This window comes from Centroberyx gerrardi, chromosome 24, assembly GCF_048128805.1.
Source record: "Centroberyx gerrardi isolate f3 chromosome 24, fCenGer3.hap1.cur.20231027, whole genome shotgun sequence".
Classification (NCBI taxonomy): domain Eukaryota; kingdom Metazoa; phylum Chordata; class Actinopteri; order Beryciformes; family Berycidae; genus Centroberyx; species Centroberyx gerrardi.
This window is the reverse complement of record NC_136020.1, coordinates 10,847,401-10,864,132: the sequence shown is the minus strand read 5'-3', so window position 1 is coordinate 10,864,132 and position 16,732 is coordinate 10,847,401. Positions and strand designations below refer to the sequence as shown.

The window sequence follows — 16,732 nt, the reverse complement described above, 5'->3', positions numbered from 1 at the left end:
TGGGATGGATCTCTAAAAACTCACCTTAGTATGAGGGGGAATGCTACTCAGGTTTTCAGGAATGCCAGTCACACATCACATTATTCTCATCTCTACCTGGTGACCACTAAAATGAACAACCACCAATAAAAAAAATCAGTCATTTTATTTTCTTAAAAAATATATTATCAGGAAACTCACAGCTTTGTTATTCTACTTTGTTTAATGTATACTGAATTTTATGAAAACAGTAGTTAAACTATTTCACAAATTTCACAATTAGCCTCTAATATGTTACATCCCAGTTGTAGTATTTGTGAAAATGAACAACTCTTTCCCAAAGCTAGAAACATGATTCTTATGTTGGTATTGAAGTAGGAGGTACTTATATGTGCCCATGTCTTAGTCTGTTTCGCCATCTCAGCAAGCCTCCACCCAGCTGTTTTATTATTATTATTGTTATTATTATTTAGCATAAGCACCACAGACACTGTTGTCTGTTAAGACTGATGCCTACTGCTCTAACCTCTGCTGCATGCCTGTGTGTGTGGGTATGTGTGCTACAGTATTGTTGGACCAATTGGAAAGGGTATCTGACTGTTTGCCTGTGTGTGTGTGTGAGGGTAGATAAGCAGATTACTTAAGGTTATTAATTAAGATTTCACAGACAGGGGCGAGTCCATACTGTGTAGTTGCTGCATCTCCGTGGCATTTCCATGGCGTCTCCGTGGCATCTCCTTAGCGACTTGGCTCACACCTCAGCTGTGTCAGGTGCCATATGGTCGGCTGGTGTTTCGTGTTGTCACCTGGCAACCAAATTGATGTCGTTAATGTCACATTGGGTCCAACTGTACACATCATTGTACACATCATTTCTGAATTCTTGTGGTTCTGAATGGATTTTAATGCGTCCTTTGAATGAATGAGTAATATAAGCAAGTATTTTTTTCTTCAGGAAAATGGAGGTTATTTAGGGAAATATTTACTCCATTTATGGAACTGGTAACCATTAAATGGGCCCTTTCATTAGGAATGCAGCTTTATACGCAGCTGTGTGGTGAAGTAGTATGGTATGCTTGTTAAGCTGTTAAAGTGTGTGGTGAGTTAGATTGTACAAGCATGTCTGTTCCAGTAACCATAGCAGGGCTTGACTGACATTATTCATGATTTTATGAAACAGTGCTACTTTTCCCTTCAAAAATGAGCCTGAAAATGTTTTTTTGAATATTTGATGTACAGAATGTTTTCAGACCTCCCCAAGCTTTCACTGTTAATATGAAGGCAAATCTAGCCCGCCAATTCGAGAATCTATCAAACCAGGTCAGTTTTTGATTCATCGAGCAGCAGCTCACGACAACTGGTGAAAATGTCAATTTAGACCAATGTAATGTCAAGCTCAATTGTAGCCTTGCAGATCAAATGAGGCTCGATGTCATTCTCCAGTGAGAGTTCAGACAGTCTCACCATGTTTTTGTGGAGGTGGTTTAGAATTCTGTAGGCTGGCTCGGGGCGAGGATTTCTGCAAACGGCATTGGACAGGCAACAACCTACAGATAGTGCAAAGTTTTGGTGATTTCTGATTCATTTGTAGTTGAAACGAGTTGACGGCCTTGGAATGTGTGTTTATGTGCGCATGTGCGTATGTATGTGTGTGTGTACATGCGTCTGTTTGGTCGTTTAGTGTCATTTATTATCATCATCACCATCATCATCACCAGTAGCTGTTATCCTATGTATGTCACGCCATCTGTCAGTAAGGCAGAAGACGGGAAGATGTGGTTCTAATGATAATGAGCTGGGAGAGATTTTCTTTCAAGATCCATTCAGAGATCTTTAAGCTCATGCTGTGCTTTGCCCCGTTTTATCTATAAGTTTGCCTTTCAACCAATGCGACGACTGCACATTCCAAACGATTTCCTTGAATCCTCTCACAGAAAGAGTTTGTATGTTGTATTCAAATCTCAAATGTTTGTTATCTTGGTCACTAAAGCAATACTCTCAGAACACAAACTTCCCGACTTTGTGGCCTTGAAGTTCTCAGAGCGTCGGGGGTCCCAGCAGTTCATTTAGCCCAGTTACCTCAGCTAAACTCAGTGCGACATGTGTGTGTTCAGTGTCCTCGTGAAGGGGCCTGGGGCTCGGCTCCAGATGGCCGTCCGGATAGACAAAGCCGTTTTACTGCCTCGTCCCTGCTACATTACTCAAACGTTATCACCCCTGCCTACAAAAATCCATCTGTGCACACACACTAACTTGAAGATCCATCACCTTGACGCTCGTATTGAAACAATGACAATAATGACAGCGCATGATGGATCTCGGAACAACGCGACGCACGTTTAAACTGGCAACTTTTGTCCTGAGATCGATTTTTGGAAATGAAGTTGTCAGCAGAAATTGTATTTTGTGTAAAGGAGTAGCGTTTAAGCTATGCTCTCCACATATTTATACAGAGACGCTGGATGCCTGGCCTCCATTGTTTTGCAAGCTTGACTTTTTTAATGGGGCCACAGAAGAGTTTCTCCTGCTTAACTTTCTGTTGTGGTAGAGTTTCAGTGGGAATCAATGAAGGATTTAGCTTAGGTCTAGGTTCCTTGCTCACTCTCTCTCTTTCTCGCTCCCTCTGACACGCAAGCATACACATATACACACACACACACACACACACTTGCCTCAGCTCTGCTGACTAATTGGGTACAGATGCTGAGTAGTATGATCCTACTCCTTCTGTGTCTGCGTGAATGTGTGTTTTTTGTGTGTGTGTGCATGTGTATGCATGTGCGTGTGTGTGTGTACATGCATGGTAAACCTTAGCTAATCCATCACCCAGATCCACTGATCTATAGCTGCTGCCTGGCTTCATGTCCCTGGTTGTCTGCAGTCCGGCAGATTCCTGATTCTACTGTACCTTCTCCTGCACATCACTAGAGCACAGACGCTATCTCCAAGCAAACACGTCTTTTTTCCCTTCCTCCTCCATTGTACAAATGGCTTTGTCCATCCAAATCACCATCTGGAGTCATCTTTTTACCTTCACTCCTGTCTCATTTTTCCCCTTTCTGTCTTCCACCTCTCTCCCTACTTTAGGTTTTCATCGTATGATACCTCCTCTCTCTCTCTCTCTGTCTCTCTCTCTCTCTCTCTCTCTCTCCCCCTCCCTCCTTTTCCATAAGTTCAGGTCTTGTTATAGGTCAAAGCATTCTTTTGTGAGGAGTTTGATTTATTTGTGCATTTATGTGTGCTGAGCGCTTGAGAACACACTCGCTCTTGCATGGTTTGCCCTGTGGTGTGTGTTAGTGTGTGAGACGAGGCTATTGAGCAGTGATTCCCTGACAAACGAGGTGTGTGTGTATGCCTCTGCCAACTCATACATTACTGTCTGACCCTGTCTGACCAACCTAACACCAGCTTTCTGGACAAGCATATCGTGGCATGTTCTGATCTAATTCATATCATTAAGGAGTCAACGTGCATGTGTGTTTGTGTGTGTATAGCTTGCATTTAGAATTAATTTATATTAATTATAATAACAATGGTTATTTTATGGTATGGTATGGTATTCCATGTATTGGAACCAGTGACACAAGCTTTCTTACTTTCTGGTCACAAGCCCATTTGTCATTGCTCCTGTAATATCATTGTAACAGTGTTGGTGAATTTGCTTCCATTTCCAGGTGGTGTTAGTTTGTGTCTCCAATCTGTTCTGATGTTTCCTTGTGTTGACTGTCTCCAGGTTCATACAGGAGATAGAGATGAACATGGGGCCGGGCCAGGCCAAGCAGTGCCAGCTCAGAACCTTCCTCACCTACTACATCAATGACCTCTTCCTCAACCAGGTCAGTAAGATGACAGGATGATGACTTCCATACTGTCTAACAGAGTGGTGTGCCAGCACTTCAAACAAGACTTTGGTGGGACATGGGAGCTTGTCCAAAAAGATAATATCTTCATATTAAAAATCCCAGCTGTGGGACACCAGCAATTCCCAAGAACAGACTGTGACCATTATTTTTCTGTTTTAATGCATGGTACTCTTTTGTCAGAAAAAAACCCAAGATAAGCTTTGTGCCTTTTGACAGGAGTCTTTGTTGCAGTCTGTTCTTGGGAGTTACAGTCTGTTCTTGGGAGTTGTTATCCTACAACTGGAACCTTTCATACTCTATTGGTTATAAAAACTCAACTGACTCACCTGTTGGGCTTGTTCCTCAATGTCAACCGACCTGAATGTTGTACCTGTTCACAATATCTCAAAACGTACTTAAATAACACAATGAAGTGGTGCTGGAGAACATGGTATTATTAAGCCCATTTAGTATAACCCCAATAACATACCTGCTCTTATTTACCCACTCTTCAACATCCAATCCAAGCTTCACCAAGCAAAGTTGTTTTTGTAAAATACATCTGTTTTTTCAGCATAAATCATAAAGTCGAGCTACGATAGCAAAGAGCATCCCGTCCCCTCTAATTTGGATGCTGTAGATTCACCCTGTTTGCCCAAATGAAATTCTGGTGACGGGTGTGTAAACTGGCGGGAAATCCTCTCTCCGCCCACTGGAAGTGACAAATCGAAACTCAAACACAAACAACACAGTGGTGTGTGTGCTCCTCCTGTCTTTTGCGCATTTAGTATTGCCCATTTAATGTAAACCTTTGTCATCGATCCATTAGGTGCGAACAGAGATCAACAAGGAAATTGAGGCGGTGAGCAAGGCATCTGACCCGTTGAAGATCCTTGCCAACGCTGATACCATGAAGGTTCTGGGTGTCCAGAGACCCCTGCTGCAGGTGAGGGATGTCCAGCTATACATGTACATTCACAAATTCACTCACACACAAACACACTTTAAACACTAAAAAGGCTGAGGCCTCAATTGACGACTGTGTTGAATTTTAGAATTTAAATATCTCAGCTTTCAATAAAATGGCAAGTGAATTTACCCAGAAACACATTCTTTGCAAACCAGTGTTGTTAGCATTTCAAAATCATGCAAGGAAATTGTAGTTCAGCTATATTTACCCCCATACCACCACCACAGACCTGCTTTGACAGGTGTGCTTTATATGGATCCAACAATTCAATTAGTCAACATCATAGTTTCTGATGTTGTGTGTAGCACATACATGTGTGAATAGTCAGAGAGGCTAAACAAACAGGTTTGCACTGCCCATTTGTTTGGCACCCTTTGGCACCACCTTTGTACCTTATACCTTGTACCTCGCTGTAGGAGGGCTCTCTTGATTGCACTCACCTTGTAGTTCTCTATGATCTTCGTTGGTTCATCAGCAGACACACACACGCACACACACACTCTCTCTCTCTCTCTCTCTCTCTCTCTTTCTTTCTCTCTAGATCATTTTGCCCACCCTGCCACCTATCTCCCAGGATCATAATTGCGGCTGAAATAGCGCTTGATCCTCTTCGAGTCAGTACCTGCTGCTAACTGGTGGTTATATAACTTCACACACACACACACAAACACTTGTATCTACCATTCTCTTCCCCAAGGCCATTTCCTACAGAAAGTAAGTCTATGATTACGATGGTTGTCCTACAAAGAGAGGTTGAGGGTTTTTGGCTCAAATTCACTCTGTAACCACACATGCGCCCCCACACACACACACACGCCCACACACACACACACACGCCCACACACACACACACACACACACACAGACTCACCATGATTGTGCCTCTACATGGCTTCACTGTGTTTGTTTTGGGGATGTCTTTCTATATGGTGCTAGCTGTGTGTTTGTGTGTGTGTATGTGTTTGAGGTTCATTATTTTCTATAAAGGGCCATCCAGAATGCACTAGGATCTTGACATTCCGCAAGTGTTGTTGGACTAAATTCCAAGGGGGGGAAAGAATTTATGTTTGTGTCTCGGTGTGTTTTGTTTTCAATCAGGCACATGTGACTGTGCATGTGACTATGATTGAAGAAATATGCTGTTCCTCTGAGCTGCGCATGGATCAAGGCTTCTCTAACAGTTGAAATACCAGCCATTACTTGGTCACTATTGAACGCTCCAATACAAATATGCCAGTGTCAGAGTGATGCGTCAAGACATACAGCATCCCATTGATATCATTTGAAATTCAGCATGTAAAGCATGCTTCAACTTGGTGATCAAATTATGTCATGTATGTTTGATTTATTTCATTAATGAAACTAATTGATATTGAGGGCCTTATTGACTGTTATTAATTAAAAAAACATTGAACATAAAGCATAGCAGCCATACTGTACCGCGGTACACAGTACACAGGGGCCCATGATGCTGATATTGGCAGCCATTGCTTATTCAAAACAGGCTGATGGCGGCCTGAGGATTACAGCACTGCCAGAGACAAGATCCAGACAGTTGGCAAGATTTCTCTCCATCTCAGCTGTCAGGTAGTCTGGCTGTGCGCTGGAGGATGCCCCCCTGTCTCTCCAGTATTGCAAAGAACTCATATTGTTGAAATCTTTTGTAGAAACAGTAGAATTGCTGTTTGCAAATAAAGCATTCATGTCCATGTATTTGCCTACACACACATATTGTCTATACGTGTCTGTGTGTGGGTGTTTTTGTCCACGCAAACATGAATAAAGACATAGTGTCTTAGAGAGGTAGTTTATTTGTGTTTATGTTGCGGGTATTGCATCTGTGCTTGTCAGTGTGTGTGTGTGTTTGTGAGTGTGTATTTTGTTATGTTGTGTGTTTGCTCCTGTCAGGCCCTTCCTGTCTCTGTGCCTGGTTCTCTCACAGGGAGGGAACAGCGGTGGCAGTTCATTACAGAGAGAGAGACCGTGGGCGTTTGGAGTTCAGCAGGGTTTGTTTACGGCTCGGGCCCCTCCTTAACGAGGACTGCAGCATCTTGCTAATTACGCTGCTGGGGCTAATGAGCCTTTCTGCTGGTAGTGGGGCGCGCAATAAAACGCTCCTTTTGTTTGGGCTTTTTGCCTTTTTTAATTAGGCTAAATCAAAGAGGCTTCCGCTCCTGTTCTCCTGCCACGCGCATTATAGGGCCAGGACGGTGTGTGTGTGTGTGTGTGTGTGAGTGCGTTTTCAATACATTTGTACCTTGTGTGTCTGTGAGTCTTGAGCTTCTGTTCCCATGTGTATTTATGCAAAGGGATGTGAGTGAAGGTCTTGCTACCTGTGTGGGTTAGGTCAGGTGGTGAATCTATTTATCTATTTAACGTGACTTGAGTAGGGTATCATTAGGATTTTACCAATTTTGATTCTTCTTATTGATCCGATTCTTTATCGATTCCCTTATCGATTCCTACTGTATAAATTGCCAGTGGTAAAAGACTACAGACAGCTTTAGTGGAGTTAACTTTGTTTTAATACTCAAGAAAGACATTGCTGTGTACATTCACTTTTGTTTCAGTTCTACTTTTCAAAACAGCTAAGGCCCATTTGGCATAATGCCTTTCTTGAAAGAACACAATATAAGCACAAGTTAAAAAATTTCAAGTAATTGGATTCCCATTTGTATTTACCACTTTATTGCGTGCTCTACCTGCAATTACAATGTTTCCTACAGCTGCTGTTGTGACGGTTGGTGCGGTGCAGAACAAGTGAGGAAAATGTAATATTGGACTTTTGGACCCATAATGCAATCGTTTTGCTTCAAAACACATATGCTGCACGAGCTGTTTGGAGTAATTTTATGGTCTTTTTTTATTTTTTAAATGTTTTTTTGCCATTTTTGGAACTCTAAATAAACGGTCTCAAGCAACTTCTGTTGTTTTGAAGAAGGCTGCCACAGAGCTGTGCTAGCCAACTCACTGTATGTTCTATGGACATACAAACTTCACCAGTGTGATGACTGACATGAAGGTGAGTACGTACGTCACAAAACGCCTCCGTCCCAATTACATCATCATTTGCGATTGACAGCACACCAAAAGCGTAAAAAGCACAGCTACCCCAGAAGCATTCAGCTGTTCAACATTGATCGATAAGAGGTATTGTCAGTGCCGTGGCTTATTGATTCCGGTGAATTAGGCAATTTGGAACCGGGACTACATTGGAACTGGTTCTCGATACCCGGCCCTAGTAGTGACAGTACTCTATAACGGTTGATAGGGATTCTAATAATGGAGCAGATGTGGTTGTGTGTGTGTGTTCTCCTGTGCATACATGTATGTGCTCCCTTTAGGTGGCATGAAACTTCCTGTGCCAGGTGTTATCGGTGAGAGACACACACCATTGGCATCAGAACCAGTGTGGCTGATGGGAGAGAGAGACGGGTGGGAGGACGCTCAATATTGCTACACCATTAAACACACACACTCATACACCTTGGCTGCCACCACACAGGGAAAACCATAGGGGAGCGCATTTATAGACGCACCTGCTCTCTCCAGTCCACCGCAGCACACATTAACATGTGCATCGGTTCGAATGGGAGGAAGACATTAGCGTTCAGCATGTGTGGTTGTATGTTCTGGGATGGAGTTTAGGTTTTCACTGCCAAACACACACAGATGATGAACACACATATGCATATGCCAATGCACACTGACTCTTTTGTGGAGACACACACATATACACAGTTAGGTACTTTTTTCTCTTTTTTAGAAGTATCAAAGTATACAAATATATAATATTTCTATCCTTTTCTGACCCTCTGCTATAAGGTGTGAGATTGCCTTCAGGTTAGTTTTGCTACCCCAATGCAGCATGAAGAGAATATTTATGAATGCATTTCCATAGCATTAGCTTTTGACTGGACCCGTATTATTGAATAGATTTCTATTATATGGGTCCTTTGACCCTTTGTCACTGATACCTGCTTGGTAGAAATGGACAAAGTGACTTTGGGGGAACGTTGTATGGGAGTCAAGGTGAATATCACACCTTAGGTCTGGTTAAACAGCAGATAATAAGCAATACGCATGCAGTCTGGGACCTAAGTTAATAAGTGATATGGATATAGGAAATGATTTGCCTATCACTAGGTACCAGAAGTGTCAAAGCACTGCATATAATGTACATATATATGTAGTGATGTGATCATAGTGAGTATGATATTAATATGAGCTTGACAGTGGCTATATATTGTCCACTAGGACAATAAGATAAGGGCTAAGTGTGGCAGTATAGTTCAGTTGGAAAGGTTAATGTCCATTCATGTGTGTGTGTGATAGCATGGACTGGCCTGATAAGTCTCTAGACGAGCAGTGATCCTAAGAGAGCCAGGCCACGCATCTCCTCCTCCTGTCTTTTTATTTGTGATCGTGATCGTTTACTTCCTATCAATTTTGCTCTTATTTTTCAGCATTTTCTGTTTGGTGTCCTGGACTCTGTTGTCCTGTCTCCATCTCATCACTCTCTACTCCTACTTATCTCTGTCGCCTTTTGTTTATCCTCCACGTTCTCTGTTTTTCTCACTCTGCTACTTTTTCCCTCCTTCCATTTTCTCCTATTTCCATCCTCTTTCTACCCCCCTCCCCCCTCCCACACACACACACACACATTGTTAGCACTAGCAGTGTGATGCTATCTGTCCAGCATTGCCGTTGCCACTGATTGATTCATTTAATTAGAGTTAGATCCAGGGGAAAGAGGTAGGAGAGAGGGAGAGGGGGAATGGAATAGAGGAAGAGAGGAGGATAGGGGGGGTATGGTCACTCCGCTGGATAGCGCTGGAGATTGGCTCCATTAATCTTGGTAGAACCCCCCACGTCCCCTTTACACACTTACATTGTGACATACTCACATACAAACAGATACACACACACACACGCTTTAACATCCCGATGCACGTATGCAGTTTCACGCGAGTGCAAAGAGACAAACCTACCAAAGCAATAAATAGGCTAACTTATTTCTCTTTCCGTAAGACACTGGTGTCAAGCCACCTACATGCCAACTCATTTGGTGTGTGTGTGTGTGTGTGTAAGAAAGAGACTGTGAGTTTGGATGAAGTGCGTTGTTTGTGTTCTGTTTGTTTACTTCATCAGCCAAGACCACACCAAAGCCATAATTACATTAAGCATAATTCCCACACATTGGCTCCCACTCTCCAGCTGCTAAGTATCATTCAGCTTTGTCCCCCCGCCGTCTCTACACAATAGCCGCTAACTAGTCTGTTTGTGTTTGTGTGTGTTTGTGTATGTTTGCGCGTGTGTGTATTTAAGTGTATATGCCTGCATTTGTTATTCATGTGTGCGTGTGTGTGTCTGTGTATGGATGTTCGTACTCACACATGACTTGTTGTGTGGCCAGATAATGACTGATTTCATTCAGTCCATGTCATCTGCCAAAACGCTCACTGTATTGCAGATGTGTTCAGCTGCCAATGGCCTGCTAATGATGTTGACCTTTTAAATTTCCTATTTACATGTAGCTGTGTGAGAGAGGAAGGTGGAGATGGGCATACACACATATAAACATATTTACTTGCACACACACACACAACAACACACATACACACACACGCACACACACACAGACACACACGCGTGCATACACACACGCACTCGCTCACCCACCTCCAGTAACTGTAATGACACTGACCTTTTTATTTGTGATGTTGTGTGTGTAGCCAATGTTTATTTGTGGGGGGCTGATCGCTTCCTGTTGATTGGCTCCCTGCTGTACCACCACCCATCACCGCCACCACACACACACACACACACACACACACACACACACACACACACACAGTGGAGACCAAGGCATGGGGGGGGATCTCTTTATTAAGGAGCCTCTCAGCACCCAGCTCCCATCAACAACAACAGCAATCACAACACAGTGCACCTGTTAGCTGCATCAGCCGTGCCCTGTGATTGGGACACAAGTGGGAGTGGGAGGAAGGAGGAAAGGGGAGTATTAGGGTGGTTTGTGTACACACACACACACATACACACAGACAAATATGCAATACGCAAGCAGTCACTCACACATGCCACCTCTACACATACAGAGACACACACACCACAAACATTACCGGAAACACAACCAAAAGCCATTCCCATGTTTATTAGCAAAAAGAGATTCTCAGCGAAACTGCAGAACACCCAATTTAATTCTGGCAAAATAGGCCTATTCACAGTAAAAGAAATCATTTAAATGCTATTCCATTTAGCCCAAATGTTTTCTGGAGCCCTCTACCGCATTATCTGTCATGAAATGGATTGTGCCTAAGCACCCAGTTGACAATTTTACAGCTGTTTAGAATTATCAAGGGATTTGGCACCCTAATAAAAAGTGCCACACTTACTTGCAGCAATTTTGGCTGCACTTGAAATGAGTTGCCCCAATCTCCTCTTCCTCCTCTACCAAAAAGAGATAAAGTTGTAATCACTAAGGGAGCATGGTGGTTTCCAAAGGTGGTTTGATTTTATGATCTCATCTTGGCCTCGGTTGAACTTCAAGCATGAGCAGCATGTCAAACGAAAAGAATTGCTTCCTCGCTTGAACAAGGTTAAGAAAAGGTTACAGGAATATCATATTTGTCAATTCTGTTCTTGTCTCCTCCTCCAAAATCATTGAAGAGGGTCCCTGTCATGGGACCAGTCCTCTAGTGCTTCAAATATGACTTTTTAATATGTATATAAATGGGTAATATGTCAGGAGAAGAGGTCTTTTTCTCCATTCTGATATCCATGTTGTGGTCAGTATTTCAGTTCAAAGGTACTGAAATCCAGATAATTATTTCCAGTCAGTCTACAAGTATTGAATGAATGAATGGATGAATGAATGAATGAATGGACGCATGGCTGACCAAATAGATGAACGAACAAATTAATTTCTATTTTTTGCACCATGCCACATGAGACACATTGTAGTATATATGCACATAATCACCTCTTGGAATTGCTCAGTATGTGTTTCTGATCTCATCTCATCTTCCCCTAGCTCGCCTGTTGGACTTCCCCGTCTTGGTAAAATTTTTCGTTGGATCAAGACTTTATCAGTTGATTAGTCCGATTTATAAATGTTTTTAAACATATTGTATGAGTTCTTTCTTGAAAATTAAAAGTACATATCTGGCATCAGCATAAACTTCACACATATGTCATATGTATTAGTCTTCTTTGATAAACTCGATTTGCCCCAGCACAGTAATATGGAAGAAGTCACTTTTTATTTGTCTACTAAATGGAATAAAATCCTGATATGACTATTTCTTGACTTGGAGTTTCTTTAGCTGAGGACAGCGCTGGCTCACCTCAAAGCCTTATTTCTCCTCTACCTCCTTCCTCACTACTCAAGGTGTAACAATCCCCAACCACCTACCTTCGCCTGGTTATCTCCCACCAAACACATGTACTCCCCAGGCTTGTGCCCAGCCGCCCAGGGCCTCCAACCTGCCTGGGCTATGGAGATGTTCTTTTCTCACAAATGTGACACAGCTGTTTGTGTGTGTGTGTGTGTGTGTGTGGGTGTGTATGTGTGTCCGTGCATGAGTGTGTGTTTGTAGTGAAAGAGAGAGGCTCTGAATGAGTCTCGAAAAACAGAACGACTTCAGCCTAAGGTAGAACAGGTTCCCACCATGCAGTGCTACCGCTGACGGAGTCACTGTGTGCAACAAGACATAATCTTTGCCTTTGGAGTGATAGAGTGAGTGAGTGAGAGAGAGAGAGAGAGAGAAGTTGAAATGTCAGCTCTACCGCAAACATGCCCTTTGGTTTGAAGGAAAGAAGGTTTCAGCTGTGGGCGTCTGATAAAACTTACAGCTTGAGTTTTTAGAAGCAAGTTAATGCGCTGAATTTACAAATGACAATCTTTGTGTTGTTGCGAGCACACTACACACATATTGTTTGTGTGCGTGTGTGTGGGTGTGCCTGGGTCTGTGCACGTGGGCCAATACAATGGCTCCATATGGGCCTAATGGAGCACAGAGAGGGAACATATACCCCCCGCAGAAAGCATTAAAATACAATACGTTCTCTCTCTCTCTCACTCTCTCATGCAAACTTTCATTCGCTCACACAGGCACACACATACACACTTGCTGTAACATTTCCATACTGATGGCCCAACCCAGCGGTTGCTATGAGATTTATGTAGTGTGGGGTGGAGGAGACACTCCAGCCCCTCCCACCGCTACTCGAAGGTAATGATGTGATGATCAGTGTAGAAATCCTCAGAGGAACATGGGATGATTAGTAGGAGGGACTTTTGGGTTAGCATACGGCATCAAACTGCATATAATCTGAACACTGGGGTGATTCCTAGGATTAGTGTAGCGTGCAGGACCTCCATATTTCACTCTGTGTCTGTGTGTGTGTGTGTATGTGTATGTGTATGTGTATGTGTGTGTGTGTGTGTGTGTGTGTGTGTGTGTGTGTAGTATGGAAGCCCATCTGTAGTCAGCCAAGTGTGATATTGGTCTTCATCTCTCAATTACAACAACTACAAACACTGCATTAAGCTTTACGGTAGGGATGATGATGGTGAAGATGGTCGATCTCTTTCACTAGCTCAAATTTGTCCACCCAGAAAGTTTATACTTTTATTCATTGCATAATTACATGTTTATTAAGCCCTTCTGTAATCATCACAACTAAACCCTTGTATACAGTGTTATTTGATTTTCACTGTTGTACCAGCACTTTTTCCAGCCCAAAATGATTGATTGGCTATGATCTGCGCTGCAGTCCATCCGAGGGTAATTTGATTGGACGTGATTAGAGGTGACAGGTTGTGATTGGTGCATTCCAGGTCATGCAGGAAGAACCCTGGTGTGTGTGTGTGTGTGTGTGTGTGTGTGTGTGTGTGTGTGTATTGTGTATGTGTTAATCTTGTGTGCTTGCATGCAAACAAGATTAAGGCTTGTAAGTCTTTTAAGTGTGGAGTTTATAAAGTGATGAATTTCTGATTCTGAAACAGCATAATTCAGATTTCTTAAGAACAGTAAGTTTAATCAGGACCTAAGAAATATTGATAATATAATACATTTAATTTAGATTTTACATTGCAGACATGAGCATGCTTAATGCTTTCCCATGAGGGTTTACATGGGGAACTGCTCAGTGGGTGCTTTTTTAGATGGCCTCTCATTTTGTGACGTTACACACTTGAACAAACACAAACGCACAAACTGGATGACAAAGCTCAAACACACTCGAATGCACAAACACTCTCACGCACACACACATACAAAGAAGTGTGTGTTACAGTTGAGCAGGCAGAAGCATGTGGGCCATCCGGTGTGTGTCAGGGGAGTTTTCCAAGTGTGCCTCTGCCCTGACGTTGATGAATGATCTGTCAAGATGCTGTCCCACTCATGCCCAGCTCCCCTTTACCCCTGAGAGGGGAAGACTGTGTGTGTGTGTGTGTGTGTGTGTGTGTGTGTGTGTGTGTGGGAGAGAGAGAGGGGGAGGTAGAGAGAGAAGTTATCTTTGTTTGTGTGTGTATATATATATAAACATGTATACATATGTGTGTGTGTGTGTGTGTGTGTGTGATTGTATGCGTGCACTGGTGTGTGTGTATTGTTGTGGCAACCCGTGGCCACATACGCAAATGGTGCTTCAGAGGCATTACACGAGTCAGCGGTTTGGGGTCAGGGTGTGAGTGACATGGCAAAAAGCACGGGGTTAAACACTCTGACCCCGCACAATTTTGAGGGGCACCCCACTGTTTAATGGGGAAACTCATGATCCATTTCCGATTCAACCCCCACCTACCCACCCACCCTTCAAGCAAACTGCCATTCTGCTTGGTGTAATATGTACTCACATAGTCAAAGCAACCTTGAGTGACTGAACTACACTTTCTCCCCTCACCCCTGTTTCTCTACCTTCAGATCATCCTTTGTATTAAGCCAGCAGAATACAGCAACACAGTGAGGCTTGACAATCACATCCCTGCACTTATACTGTGCTAATGTCATTTCCTGTGCTGTGCTTTTTACCCACTCCACAAAGAAAATAACTACTTTTAGCGCCACGCTGGGCAGTTTCTATAGTGATGACCATACATCAACAGCTTTTTCCACCGAGGCGCCAGTCTGAGTGCCAGTCGTGCCTTGTTGCTATCATTAAACCACTGTGGCCATGGCCTTCATTTCACTCTCAGCGACAGCAGTTTACCCCAGGAAATTCTGAGATCCATTTGCAAGAGTGAGGACTAATTTTCATTGATGACTGTGCTTTTATGTAGGGATAATATAAAGGAATTGAGGCAAAGTGGAGCCAAGCTCAATTTCAGGGGTAATGCAGTGCAGTTAAGTAGAATTACAACAGAAATATGGTTGTAGTTTTTTACATGATAGTGCAGTATGATATAGCTTTAGGCTTAGACTATTAGAAAAAGAGAGAGAGAGAGAGAGAGAGAGAGAGAGAGAGAGGAGCCTCCACAGTGCATTTCTTCTCCAATGTGACAGTCAAAAAAGATGGAGGAGACCCAGCAGGACCTTGCTAATGCTCTCTCTCTCTCTCTCTCTCTTTCTCTCTCCACCCTCTCTCTCCCTCCCTTTCTCAATCTGTCCCTTGATTACTTTTTAATGATTTCTGCTGCCTAAGACAAATGGCTGTGTTAAATGAGCAGAATTAGACAAGGGGAGCCGAGCGCCAGAGCATTTGTTAGAGCAGGAGTAATGGATCGGGGATCCATTGTTTACCCTTCTCCACTCGCTGACTTGGCCTGTTATTGAGTTCTGTGTCCTCAAAGTAGAGAGAGCTAAAGAGGAGACCCACTGTTCAAACCCAGAAGGATAATTCTGAGTACACAAGAAAGAGGAGAGACATCCTGACAATGGCATATCATTGGTTTTGGGGATTTTAAAGAAACTTTTTTTATAATTATTATTTTTATTGACTCTGAACCAAGAGCTGAATAGTGGTGTGCTTGAGTAATGCTCCTGTGCTATTGCTACTGTGGATTAAAGTTAGTTCACTGGAGTATCACTCATTGTCTTTTAGATGTAGTGCATGCTAAATCATTGTTAATTTTCCTTCATAGACTTGGAAAGGTGTGTGTTACTGTGTGTGTGTGTGTGTGTGTGTGTGTGTGTGTGTGTGTCTGTATGTCTGTGTGTGTGTGTGTCTTGTCAGTGTCGTTGATGTGTGTGTGTTTATGTGTTTGTGTGTGTGTGTGTCTGTATGCCTTGGGTTATATATCCTGAAGTCATGCAACTGTGCTGACTTCTCACAGCCAGCAACAACTGTTATAGTGCTAAAACATGGAAAAATCACTACAACAATCCATGTTTCGCATTGCAGAAACGTTTCTGATCAAATATGGAATATTTCCTGCTCTGTTTAAATCTAGCCGCATATACACATCAGTTTTTCCCCCAGAAATATAATCTGATGTAATCTAAAATAATCCATGCAAAGTAAAATGACTCCGCTGCACCTTCATGCGCTGTATTCATGTTGTTGTCTGTCAGTCATCATACCGAATCCCTACCAGCTCCAGCGGTGTTGTTCTGTAGCTGACCATTCAGGGATCAATAAAGTAATATTAGTTCCTTAATTGCATTATCACTGTAGTTACGGTAACAGAAATTGGCAGCAATGTCATTACCGTGGCTATTTTTTTTTAACTGCGTTATGTAGTGGAAGCGGTATAGCAGCCCACACCAAGCTGTGGTAGCAGCTGCAGTCAGAGCTGCACTACCAGCTCGCCCTCCTGCAGGGTGTGTGTATTTCTCCCTCTGCCCTGGCAGGCTGACAGAGGAGGCAGGCATGGACAGTAAGGGCTGCTCCCTTGGCAGAGGCTTGGCCTTGGTTAGCACTGCATGGGCATGGGCACCGCAATGGATCATTACTTCCCTCAGTGGAGCTGCTCTGTGTG

General features: G+C 43.0%; 1 protein-coding gene across 1 annotated transcript in view; it reads left to right on the top strand.

Moving 5' to 3' along the window:
* Window positions 1-16,732, top strand: part of exoc4 (exocyst complex component 4) — a 125,996-nt gene that overhangs the window by 77,432 nt on the left and 31,832 nt on the right. Inside the window, exons 12-13 of the mRNA XM_071905708.2 lie at window positions 3,713-3,815; window positions 4,651-4,767. Coding sequence (XP_071761809.1) covers window positions 3,713-3,815; window positions 4,651-4,767 — 220 coding nt within the window. The remainder of the gene's footprint in view (window positions 1-3,712; window positions 3,816-4,650; window positions 4,768-16,732) is intronic.